Source organism: Dromiciops gliroides, chromosome 1 (assembly GCF_019393635.1).
Source record: "Dromiciops gliroides isolate mDroGli1 chromosome 1, mDroGli1.pri, whole genome shotgun sequence".
Classification (NCBI taxonomy): domain Eukaryota; kingdom Metazoa; phylum Chordata; class Mammalia; order Microbiotheria; family Microbiotheriidae; genus Dromiciops; species Dromiciops gliroides.
In genome coordinates this window covers 656,541,603-656,554,583 of record NC_057861.1, presented here as the reverse complement: position 1 = coordinate 656,554,583, position 12,981 = coordinate 656,541,603, and the positions used below count along the sequence as shown (strand labels likewise).

The following is a 12,981-nucleotide window of genomic DNA, read 5'->3' as shown; positions in this document are numbered from 1 at the left end:
CATTGCTAAATGCTTCTGTTGACCACACTAACCTTTGGGAACACCTGCTATGTTCTAGGCATTGTGCTAGGAGTTAGGAATTTAAAATAGGAGCTAGTATTCAGTTGGGTGGGGACTAAACCTGTGCACATGGGTAGTACGTATACTAAGTGTAAAAAGTAGTTTCAGGAGGGTGAGAATGCTAAGAAAGGAGGCTGGTCCTTGAACTGTGCTTTTGATGGAGTCTTTGATGGAGATGAGGATTCTGATACCTCAATTGAGGGCATTTGAAAAAAATTGGGGCTATTTGTCACTAGGTCCTGCTTCTTCCCACTACTAACATGTCAGATAACCTCTATATCATCTCCTTTCTCCTTTGCCCCAATCATGGAGGAAGTGGTGACCCTTATTGTAAACAGTGTCTGCTTGTGCCTTTGATCCCATTCTATATGCCTCTTCCATGAGTTTGCCCTTTCAATTGTCCCTTCCCTGTCCCTATTTTTTTTTTCATTTTTTCAAATAAGAAACATTTTTATTTAAAGTTTTGAGTTCCAAATTCTATCCCTACTTCCCTTCCTCCCCTCCCCTCTCCCTTCTCTCCTCCCCGAGGTGGAAAGCAATCAGATATAGGTTATGCATGTGCAATTATGTAAAACATATATTAGTCATTTTTAACACTTTATTTTTATTTTATTTTAATTTAATTTAATTTTTTTGGTGGGGCAATGAGGGTTAAGTGACTTGCCCAGGGTCACATACAGCTACTAAGTGTCAAGTGTCTGAGGCCAGATTTGAACTCAGGTCCTCCTGAATTCAGGGCTGGTGCTTTATCCCACTGCACCACCTTGCTGCCCTTCCATATTAGTAATTTTGTACAAGAAAACTTGAATAAAAGAAAAAAATGAAAGTGAAAAATAGCGTGCTTCATTCTGTGTTCAGTCAATACCAGTTCTTTCTTTGGAGGTAGATTATATGCTTCATCAGTCTTGTGGAATTGTCTTGGATCATTGTATTGCTGAGAATAGTTGTCATTCACAGTTCTTCATCAAACACTATTGATGTCTCTTGTTTACAATGTTCTCTTAGTTCTGCTCACTTCACTATACATCAGTTCATACAAGTCTTTTCTAGGCCTTTCTGAAATCATCCTGCTTGTCATTTCCTATAGCACAATAATATTCCATCACAGTCATATAACACAGCTTGTTTAGCTATTCCCCAATGGATGGGCATTCCTTTGATTTCCAATTCTTAGCCACCACAAAAAGAGCTGCTAGAAATATTTTTATGTAAGTAGGTCTTTTTCTCTTTTTTGCCTGTCCCAAATTTTCAGTCTTTTATTTACTAGTTTCTTCTCTAGTGGATAAAAATGCCTCCATCCTTTAAAAAAAACCCTTCACATGATCATATCTTCTCCAGTGAGCATCTTCAGTAGGAAAAGAGGATTGTACATAAAATGGGAACTTTTGGTTCTGCTTGCTTCACTCTCTACCATTTCATAGGAGTCTGCCTAGATTTCTCTGACTCCTTATCTATTTCTGTATTTCTTATAGTACAATAATATAATGTTACATGAACATATCATAATTTATTTAGTTATTACCCAATTGATAAGACACCCATTTTGTGTCTAGTTTTTGCTACAACAAAAAAGTGCTGCTACAAATATGTTTGTCTTTATTTGTCCTTTCCTTTTTGTCTGACATATTTGAGGTATATATCTAGTAGGGATATTGCAGGTTTAAAGGATAGCAAAATTTAGTGACTTTTTGGGTATAGAAATCAAATAACTTTCCAGAAGGACTGGGTCAATTCACAGCTCTGTCAGCAGTATATTAATATGCTTGTCCTTTATAGCCATTCTTTGTCATCTTAGATACCACCAATCTTCCAATGACCTAGGCTCTCAACCCCAGAGTCAACCTTGGTTCTTCTTTTTCCCTCAGTCCTTCATATTCATATTCAGTAATTTTTGACATTTTGCTGATTTTACCTATGTGTAACACATTTCTCATCTGGCTTATTCTTTGCATCTATAAAACCACCATCCAGGTTCAGGCCATTGTTACTTCTTGCTCAGACTATTGAAGTAGCCTCCTTATTGGTTTCCTTTTAACCAATCTTTACTCTGTCCAATATGTCTTCCAAATGGATATACTCAAAGCATAGGTCTAAGCATATTACTCCCCTGCCCCAAGAAGTTCTGGTGGATACTATCCTTTGGTATAAAACACTAGCTACTCTTTTTGTCTTTTAAAGATTTTCTTGCTTTTGCCTACCTTTCCATATTTTTATGTATTCTCTTTCACACACATGCTTTAGTCAAATTGGCCTATTTGCTATTCTTTATGCAGGACATTTCCATTTGCCATCTCTGCCTTTCTTTTAGCTGTTCCCCATGTATCATTCTGCTGGCTCTGTACTCCATTCTTACCTTGTGAAATTCTTGACTTCCTTCAAGATTTAGTTTGGATGTCTCCTGTAGGAAACTTAGCCTGATTCCTTTGCCTGTCTTACCTTCATGATCCTCCAAAATCAATTTGTTTCTACTTTTTAGATCTGTTATTTCTCTCCCCACCCCTACAATAGAATTTAATTTCCTTGATGGCAGGGACTTTTTTTGTTTTTTGTTTTTGTCTTTGCATCCTCAGCACCTAACAGTGCCTGACACATAGTGGGGAATTAATAAATTCTTGTTATTTTGTGTTATCATAGAGCTGGAAAAGGAATTTTGGGTCATTACATGTACAAAGATACTTGTAATGGATGGAACAGAAGTGGGATGAAATAATATAGCTTCATGGAATCCAGTTGAATTAGAGAAAGAAGGTGGTCAGTAGTATGACATGCTACCAAGAAGTCTGGAAAATTTATAACAGAAAAAAATCCTTGAATTTGAAAAGATGGTCATTTTGTAACCTTGGAGAGAACTGTTTTAGCAGAATGGCAAGGTTATAAGCTGTATTTTAGATCATTAAGAAGAGAATGGAAAGTAAATAAATTTAGGCAGCAAGGAGAGTGAATTCTCTTAAGAATTTTGGCAACAAAAAGGTTAGAAACAGGATGAAAGGTACATTTTTTTAAAAATAGAAAATATTTGTTCTTATTTGAAGCAGGTGGTACTAATTTATTTGTTAGAAAGTTAGAACATACAGACAAGGGAAAATAGATTCCTGGTAACCAAGATCTTTTGGGATTTGGGGGAGAGGATAGGAGCTGGGACTTTGGTGAAGGTCTTCGAGTAAAGGAAGGGGATACTTCTTGTGAGTACAGGAAAGGAGAATGGCAAGTACAGAGAGTGCTTATTTTCAGAAAAGGAATTATGAAAATAAGGGAAGGAATACATTGAACAGAACTTTTGCCACATGAAAGGTGGTCAAAAGTTCTGTGATCTTCTGTTACCCCCATTTTATTTCCTGCTGCTCTGAAATATATGTGGGGTTCTGGCGTGGCTACACTTGCTCTGGACACCTTTTCTTTTATTCCTTTTTTTTGGGGGGGGGGTAGGGCAATGGGGTTTAAGTGACTTGCCCAGGGTCACACAGCTAGTAAGTGTCAAGTGTCTGAGACTGGATTTGAACTCAGGTCGTCCTGAATCCAGGGCCAGTGCTCTATCCACTGCGCCACCTAGCTGACCCCTGGACACCTTTTCTTAGGGGGAAGAGGAGGATGTGGCTCCCTAGTCAGATTTCTGTGACTGAGAACTACTTTTTCCTAGCATAGATCTCATCTAAGGCTTTACCAACTATTTCTTTCTTAACCTTAATCCTTCTCCTTCTTTTGACCCAAAGACTTATTCACAGGTGTTTGTTTCTTATTTTCTGGCATATTTGACATTTTACTTAATATGAAAATATTAATTATCTCCATCATCTTTTTGTTAAATACATCCCTATGTCTCCTGTATTTTCTGCCTTTAGTAATAAAGTTTCTCCTGTGTTGTATGTGGTGTCGATAGTCATTCTGTTTGTTAGTAGGGAGTATATATGTGCACCTAATGGGATTATTGATATGGGTTTTTCAAAAAGCTATTTGTGTATAAAAGATTTTTAGAACCAATAGAAACTTCACCAACTATTTCATTCTTCTCTTAGGTCTGTATCCAAATAGTGACTTTCCTGGGACTATTAAATTTTTGTTTTTGTGTCCCCAGTGCCTTCCTGCATTAGGAGGAGTTTTATCATGTTACTTTCCTTTGCCAATGAAATCATAGGTCCAGACACCATTATCTCTTATTTCTAGCGCTTAGCACAGTGTCTGAAGCATGATTAGTGGTTAATAAATACTTATTGATTGACTCCTAGTCTCTGTGTTGTGGATTCTATTCTAATATAGAAGAGATCTTTGTCTCACCTCACTTGCATTCTGTTGATTGAGGAGAACTTAGTAGGGATTGTTTGCCCCTCCCCATGTATCAGTTGCAGTGTTCCATAATTATCATCTCTTAAAGGAGCTGTCTGATGTATAATATTGGGGTGTTCTTGACATCTTACTTATCTAGCACATGACAATTAGATTTAATGCTTTTTACTTTATTTTTTTCTTTTAGGTTGCCAAAGCTGTTGTATCAGATTCACCACAACTTTGTGAAGGAAGAGACACAGAATTAGGGAACTTAATCAACTCTTTATTTTCTAACCCATTTTTGACAAGGAAGCAAATTCCAAGAACTCCAGAAAATTTGAGTAAGTTCAGTTTATTCTTCTGATCTGTCATTTTATTTCTTAGGCATTAGTTTTTAAGACTTTAAAACTATTGTCTAGAATGATAAACACAATATGAACACTACAACTCTTTCTGGTTAGAGTGAAATTGCAGTGGCCCGTCTTATAAGGTCTGCAGAATACACTGCCTCCAAACAACATGTTGACTTTCGCATACATATACTTATTATGGTGCAACAAGTATTTATTTTGATGTTTTCATTAGCTTGGATATGTTACTGTGTCTCCATAGCCCCTTATTTCTTTCTGGCAGTAGTAAATTCTGAGCCAAATAATAGTTCATTGTAGTCTGAGCCGAGAAAGAGCCATAGAGTAAGGGTCAGGAGGGACATTAGAAATTTAGATTTTAATCTGATAATCTTCTCAGTTCAGGAATCACCTCCACAAAATCACTGACAATGTGGCACATGCTTCAATTATGAGATATTTATCAGAAGTGTCTAAGGGCCAGGTGCATCTTTGCCTACTCTTGTGCTCTGATGAATCAAATTTGGGGCAGGGTGGCAATTTCAGCAGTAATATGATTTATTTGAACTTTTTGTTTTAACAACATATTCTAAAATAGTACTATCCATCCTGTGATGAATCAAAGTTTGACTGCATTGCTAAAACTAAATGATCAGTAATATGTATAGAAATAATTGCATTTTGTGTTTGTTTTTATTAGCTCCTGAAATTAGAAACTCCCAAAGAGAAGTTTTTCAAGATGAAGTTGATCCAAACATAGAGGTGGTTCAAATGGATGCTGTATTCAGTGACCAAGCACATTTAAGCATGAACAATTTTCTCTCAGGATCAGCTCTTAGTAAATCTTTCTTGCCTGAAGAAAGAGGTTCTCCAAAACTTGGGCCTCAAGAGAATATAGGAACTAGTCACCTTGACCCACTAACAAGCAAAAGTGCAAAAATTTCAAATAAAAGAATCTGGGAACAGAACTCAGAATGTTCAGTTTTACAAGGAGATATTGAAGAAAGTAGCCATACTGGGTCAGATTTATCTGCTGCAGCCAAGAAGATAGATGGAATAGATGGTAAAGAAGAGCAAGTTAATAAAAAACTGGACTTCTCATCTGCATCTTGTAAAGAACAGTCTTGGGTGCATACAACTTTACTGTGGAATTCTGAGATCCTAAATGAAATTAGTTCTAATAGTAAAGAGGCTGTCCATTTTGATATATTGCATGAAACCCTTCCAGAGGTAGCTGACAACTTGAGTTTTAATAGCTCCTATAGCACAGAGTCAGGTGATGAAACAGGGCAGAAAAGTTCAGTGGCTAATGAGATCTTAATAGAAGACTTAGTGAGAAAAAGATCGACTACTGAAGAAAGAAATTTGAATTTTGAGGCTATTTGCAGTAGATTTGAAGCTCTTAAAAAGTCTATGTCTGAGAAAAAGAAAGCGTCTCCTCAGTTTTCTCCTGCAACATCTCTAAAAGATGATTCAAAATTAGGCTGTACTAAAGATAACATGGAAACAGATGACATGTTTAATTCTATGGGAGATCTTCCTGCTCTCTACATGGACAATATAAAACCAGCTCTACGAATGTCTTTTGGTGAAAGAAAATCTCTTTCACCACTTATTAAATTTTCTCCAGAGGAACAGAGACGAAGGTCCACAAAGCCAAAAAATATTGGAGAATTTTTACCTTATTTGAAGGGTAAGATTTTTATTAGCCTCCTGTTTTCATGAAAATAAGTGTATAGTTGCCTAAACTCTACTAATTGTTCCTTTTTCTGATTATGTATTCAATTTGATAGATTACTCACCTCAAGAGCCTATTTCCCTGGAGTATACTAGTAAGTTCTAAATAAATGAAACTAAAAGCCACGTCAAAATTTCAAAGAAACTCTGTGTCTAGGAAGAAAGATGAGAATTTTTTTTTCTTTTTTTTGTTTTTAGTGAGGCAATTGGGGTTAAGCGACTGGCCCAGGGTCACACAGCTACTAAGTGTTAAGTGTCTGAGGCCGAATTTGAACTCAGGTCCTCCTGAATCCAGGGCTGGTGCTCTATCCACTGTGCCACCTAGCTGCCCCAGAAAGATGAGAATTTTTAACCCCTTGTAAATCAAACGTTTAGCAAATAGTTTTCAGAAATTCTATGTCAAATTATATTTGAACATTGGGTGTTGGTGGCCACTTTCGCATTTACAGTGACTGTTCACATATCTTCAACTAGTTCTACATCTGCTGCTATATTTCCTCTAAAAGCAAGGCTAAGAGAGAATTAGCAGTTTGTTGTTAAAAATAATTTCCTCTCAGTACCATTAAAAATGTAAGAAAAAAACTCAACTTTAAATTTTTTTTTAGGTTACCTGGTTTTCATTAGGCTCCAGATATGTCAATGTTTATTTTCATGATTTTCTGCTCCAGAAGAGCTAGTTCTTCATTAGTATATGGAAGCAGTTGTTTCATATAAAGGACAATTTGGGTTTTGTTTTGGTTGGAAGGCAGGGGAAGAGAGGAAAGATTCATGATGGAGCAGAAAAGAGCACAGGACTTGGGAGGACAAGGCAGCCTTCACATCCCATCTCATTAATATTAACTGTGTGACTTTTGGCAAGTAATGTTACCTCCAAATCTTAGTAGAGTCACTTTAAAATGGGCAAGAGTATTTTGTAAACCATAAAAGTACTATTTAAATGGGAGTTGCTTAGGATATTACATTCCTAGTAAAGTGCAATTATGTGACACTGACTTGGTTGCTGTTATTCATGGGATGAAGGAAACAAGAAATAGGTTGGAGAGTGTTTGAGTCTTAGGGAGGATGTCACACATCAGTCATTTAAAATGTATTTATTGGGGCAGCTAGGTGTCGCGGTGGATAGAGCACTGGCCCTGGAATCAGGAGTACCTGAGTTCAAATCCGGCCTCAGACACTTAAAACTTACTAGCTGTGTGACCCTGGGCAAGTCACTTAACCCCAATTGCCTCACTTAAAAAATATATATATATTTATTAAAAGTGCTTATTATGTGCCATGCAGTGAGCTAGGTGCTGGGGATAAAAAAATCAAAGACTTAGAGGGTGTGGTGGTGCATTTGTGGAATTCTGAGCTACAGTGGGCTGCTGGTGTCTGCACTAAGTCTGGTGATTGTAAGGTGAGTCCTGGTGGGGTGAGGGAAGTGGCACAAAGTTTCTTAGAGAGATGAGGTAAGCAAGTCAGTTTCTGTGCTTATCAGAATGCGACCAGGTCTGAGATTGGCCCAAGATCTAGTCCTATACATGTGTGTCTACACACACACACACACACACACACGTATATATGTATGTAATTAAAAACAGTGACAATATTTAAGTTCAGGTAGTAGACTTCATAATATAATGGAAGAGGCATACTTATATAAGTATCTACAGAATAACAGCAACGAGAGTAAAGGGGAGGGCACTGGTAGTTGGGGGAATCAGGAAAGAAGTCATGTAGAAGGTGGTGCTTGAGCTTTTCTTGAAGCGTGGGATTCTCGGAGGTGGAAGTGATTTTCAGGCACAGAAGACAGATGGCTCATGCAGACATGGAGTCAGGAGAATCAAGAGTATCATGTGTGAGGAATAGAGAAGGCATGTTTGGCTGGATCATTGAAGGAGGTGGAATACAATGAGGCTAGAAAGATAGATAGAGGCCTGGTTGTATATTGTTTGTCCTTTGCTCTCGAAGAGGACCAATAATGCCACAAGGGTGATGGCTTTACTTGCTTGTGAATTGGATTTAAGTGAGGCAGAGCTGGGCAGTCATCAGACTCACTGTCTCTCCAGAATCATCAAAGTCCACTGGTAAGATAAAAATAGTGGGTGACCTTGGTTTTTTCTAAATTAGGTCTTTCCCAGGTCTCAGCTTGTCTGAGGCAACAGCAATTAGTTAGCTAATTAAATTTAATGACTATGGGGTAGGTAGGTATTGAGACTAAAGATGGCCCAACTTGCTATCATAATACATTCAGTTTGGGAGGAGAAGACCCTTAGAATGTGTGGCCTAGTGTTTAAAAAGCCAAACAAAAGAATTTATAATATTCTAGAGGCAATAAGGAGTCACTGGTTTTTGAGTAGGGGAGTGACTTAATAGATTTCAAAAGGGAGGGACTTGAGACTGGAAGATGTAATAATCTAAGAGAGGAGATGAATGGAGGCTGTCTGAAGTGGTTGTATGTGAGAGACATAAAGGTAGGCAAGATAGGGCAACTAATTGGTATTTTGACACCAGTAAGAAGCAGAGTTGAGGTACTTTACCAAATGAAAGCATCTGTGTATATAGCATATACTTATAGCTATGTGTAATTGAAAGTTTATTTGTAACTAATCTTAATTTTCTGGGTTTTGAGGATATTATTGCCTTGTTAGAGTTATACCACCATGTAGAGCAAACTCATTTATCTAAATAGTGATATTATTTGTACAGTTATTACAAAAGAAGGCAAAAGACAAAATGATATTGGAAATATATTAATAAAACTTTTAAAATTCTTGCTAAAGCTGAGGTAAGAGGATTCATACCACCATATAGATCTTGTTATCGTGAATTTCTATATGAGTGCATTGACTAATAATCCTAAACATTTATTAAGCACCTGCTCTGTGCCAGGCATTGTGCTAAGTTCTGGGGATACAAAAAGGCAAAAGACAGTCCCTGTCTTCAAAGAGCTTACAGTCTAATGGGGAAGACAACATGCAAACAAATATATACAAAATCAAGCTATATACAGGATAAATAAATAATTAAAAGCAAGAAAGCACTAGAATTAAGAGGGCTTTTAGAAGAAGGCTTCCTTCCTATAGAAGGTGGTATTTTAGTTGTGGCTTAAAGGTGAGGTGAGTAGTCAGAGCAGAAGAGGGAGAGTGTTTGATACATGGGGGCCAGCCAGAGAAAATGCTCAGAGCTGAGAGATAGTCTTGTTGTTGGAACAGCCAGGAGGCCAGTGTCAATGGATCCAAGAGTATGTGTCAGGAGGGGCAGCTAGGTGGCACAGTGGATAGAGCACTGGCCCTGGAGTCAGGAGGACCTGAGTTCAAATTTGGCCTCAGACACTTGATACTTACTAGCTGTGTGACCCTGGGTAAGTCACTTAACCCCAATTGCCTCACCAAAAAAAAAAAAAAAAAGTATGTGTCAGGGAGTAAGTTGTAAGACTGAAAAGGTAGGAGGGGCCCAGGTTATTAAGGGCTTTGAATGCCAAACAGAACATTTTATATTTAATCCTGGAAAGGATAGGGTGCCACTGGAGTTTGTTCAGTAGGGGAGTGACATAATCAAAGCTACTTTAGGAAGATCACTTTAGTGGCTAAATAGAAATTACACTGGAGTAGGGAGAGACTTGGGGCAGGCAGATCTACCAGCAAGCTATTACAACACTCCAGGTATGACTTTATGAGGGCCTATACTAGAGTGTCAGAGGAGAAAAGGGTACATATTCCAGGGATATTACAAAGGTGAAATAAGCAAGCCTTGGTAACAGATTGGATATGGGGAAGTGAGGAATCTAGGATGCCTCCTAGGCTATTAAAATGCCTGAGGTACTGGGAGGATAGTGTTGCCCTCTACAGTAATAAGGAAGAGGGAAGAGTTTAATGGGAAAAGATGAGTTGATATGACAAAATCTTGGTATATTGAGAGGCTTTTTGATAGAATTTTACCGATTGCCCTTGGGAAAAGTGTTGCAGTGGGAAAGAGTTAAATTTATTAGTAAGCAAGTTTTTTAGAAGTGTAAGCACAATTTTATCATATGTAGGGATTCTAAATGTTACTATTATTTGGAATATGTGACAATTGTAATGTTTACTTTTCTTTATTTCTGCAGAAGAACACTTGGATAAAAGGCTTGAATCCTCATCTAATTTAAAGACTGAAGATGGAGCAGTTGCACAATTAATTGAATTATGATGGATTTAAATTGAAGATACATTATAGAATAAAAAACTGATTTGTAATCTAAATACTTTGGGGAAGCCTTACTCCTGCAGATAGGAAAAAACCCACCATTCTTGATAACATTAATACCCCAATCTTTTAGGGCAAGAGACATACATAGTATCCAGCTAGTGAATTCTTTAGTCTTTTTGAATGAAAAAATTTAGTTTTTTACTCATTTGTAAGAAATGGAAGTTGAAAACAAAATATAGAATCCACAGAATGTTAGAATTTGAAAGGACTTTAGAGATCATTTAATTCAGTCTCCTCATTTTATAGATAAGGAAACTGAGGCCCAGAGGGGTGAAGTGATTTGCTCCAAGTTACAAGAAGACATTTTGATATCTTCAATGATCAACTTGTAAAGAATGAGCTTTCCAAAGTTAAGTAACCTGTTGGCATAGATAGTAACTTGACTGATTTTAAAGGATAAATAGCATAAGAAGACCATTGAGCTATAGCATACTTTTCCTCCTAAGGAAATAGTTGTTTAAGCTTCCTGTATTACTTAAAATATGTTAAAATCACTAACAAAAATATCTGAAAATTAGTAGATGAAGTAGGTGATGAATTGGAGAAAAACTAAGAACCAGATAGTAGTAATGGCAACTTATGGAGATGAAGTTAGATGGAGTGAAGAATGAGTATATGAAAAAAATAGGGGAGAGGATCTCCAAATGAGACAATGGCAGAAAAACAAGAAAAATGATGAAAAGGATAATAGGAATGACTACCAAGAACTAGAAATCTACTCAGTGGGTTTAACTGGGTAGTGGACTTATTTGGTCTAATTTAGACTTTGGACTATTTATTTTTCTAGTTTTGTATTTCAACAAAAAAATGTAAATAAATAATATTCACTGTTCTTCTGGCTTGTTGCATTTATAGTTTGAAAATTCCCCGGACATGAAATTGGAAGTTAGCATTCACAAAGCAATTGAAAAATGTAGACATAGAATGTTTTGTTAGAAAGATCTGAAAAGAAAATATGTAGCAGAATAATTTAGTTCTTTTGAGCCCTTTTCACTTTAATAAAAATTGTGCATGTTTAGCCAAAATAATCATTTTGTATTGAGTACATCATGATGACAGTGTGTTAACTTTGGTTTATAGTATCCCATTATTTTAATGGCTGTCATGTAAATCTTAGATTTTTAGTGTTAATTCACAATTAAGTTAATGTACAAAATCGATGAGAGGTAGAAGAGTTTATGAATCAAGTTCTATGGTGCTTATAACTTCAGAAAGGCTTGGAAATAACAGTTACTGTGTCAAAAACTACCTACATACTAAGGAGACATAATGCACAATGTCTTTGTGCTCGGTTATATTGTAATTGTGATTTAACTAAATTCACATTTAAATGTAAACTGTAGCCACATTGCTTTTTGTTTGTTTGTTTTTTTGGTGGGGCTATGGGGGTTAAGTGACTTGCAGAGGGTCACACAGCTAGTAAGTGTCAAGTGTCTGAGATCGGATTTGAACTCAGGTACTCCTGACTCCAAGGCCGATGCTTTATCCACTGCGCCACCTAGCTGCCCTGTAGCCACATTGCTAAGAAAAACAACTCATCTTACGGGCTTTCTTACTGGCTGCAGGAACTTGGTAAAAACTAGAAAATGGAGAAGTGTGTTTACATAGGTATGTAATAAGCATCTACTGTGCTCAGTGAAAACTATTATGGCATAGTGCATAGAATTGGTCTTGGAGTAAGGAAAACCTGGATTCCAGTCCTGCCTCTGGCACATAAAAGCTGTGTTGCCATGGGCAGGTCACTTAATACCCTTGTGTTGTAGGCAGTTCTCCCAAGACTAGAAGATGCAATGGAGTTGCTGAGATTGATTTTCATCATCGGAAGGAGTTTCCACACCGGGAATTACCTCTGAAATCAAGTTTTGACTTAAAACCCAAGGTGTTGAGGAAGAATCAAAGTTTAGATGTGATAATTTCCACCCTCACAAACCTAACAAATGTAGTAGAAGAGAGAAGACGTATAATAGCAGTACATCTATTACCTTTGAACATTGGAGAACTGCTCTGAGGTCCAAACAAAAAAGTTGTTACAGACCTCATGGAAGGCTTTATGCAAGAGAGATGTATGGGGCTCACTGCTGGAAGTGACACAGATGAGTAATGCTGCATCCAAGGGGATGTTACTTCCCAGTACACATTTAAGTCAGCTCCAAGTGTCCAGGAACTTCTCTACTGGTAGGGATGATAAGAAAGTGTAGAATAGACAAAGTAACAATAAAAACTAGACTGGGATAAAGTGCAGTGGATAGATACAAATGATGAGAAAAACATCACACGAGGAAATAAGGACTAGAGAGGGAAACAGGCTTAAAAAGCTGGTAAGGATTTCAGGTGCTTTAGTAGGAGT

The 12,981-nt window shown here is 37.2% G+C and overlaps 1 protein-coding gene across 2 annotated transcripts in view; it reads left to right on the top strand.

The window, feature by feature from the left end:
• Positions 1-11,466, top strand: part of HAUS6 (HAUS augmin like complex subunit 6) — a 42,814-nt gene extending 31,348 nt beyond the window's left edge. The window contains exons 15-19 of one of the 2 annotated variants that reach the window (XM_043976979.1): positions 4,529-4,664; positions 5,371-6,363; positions 6,464-6,502; positions 8,127-8,129; positions 10,492-11,466. In XM_043976979.1, coding sequence (XP_043832914.1) covers positions 4,529-4,664; positions 5,371-6,363; positions 6,464-6,502; positions 8,127-8,129; positions 10,492-10,574 — 1,254 coding nt within the window. In that variant the 3' untranslated portion in view covers positions 10,575-11,466. The remainder of the gene's footprint in view (positions 1-4,528; positions 4,665-5,370; positions 6,364-6,463; positions 6,503-8,126; positions 8,130-10,491) is intronic. The other variant, XM_043976980.1, reaches the window with a different exon arrangement.
• Positions 11,467-12,981: the final 1,515 nt, after the last annotated feature.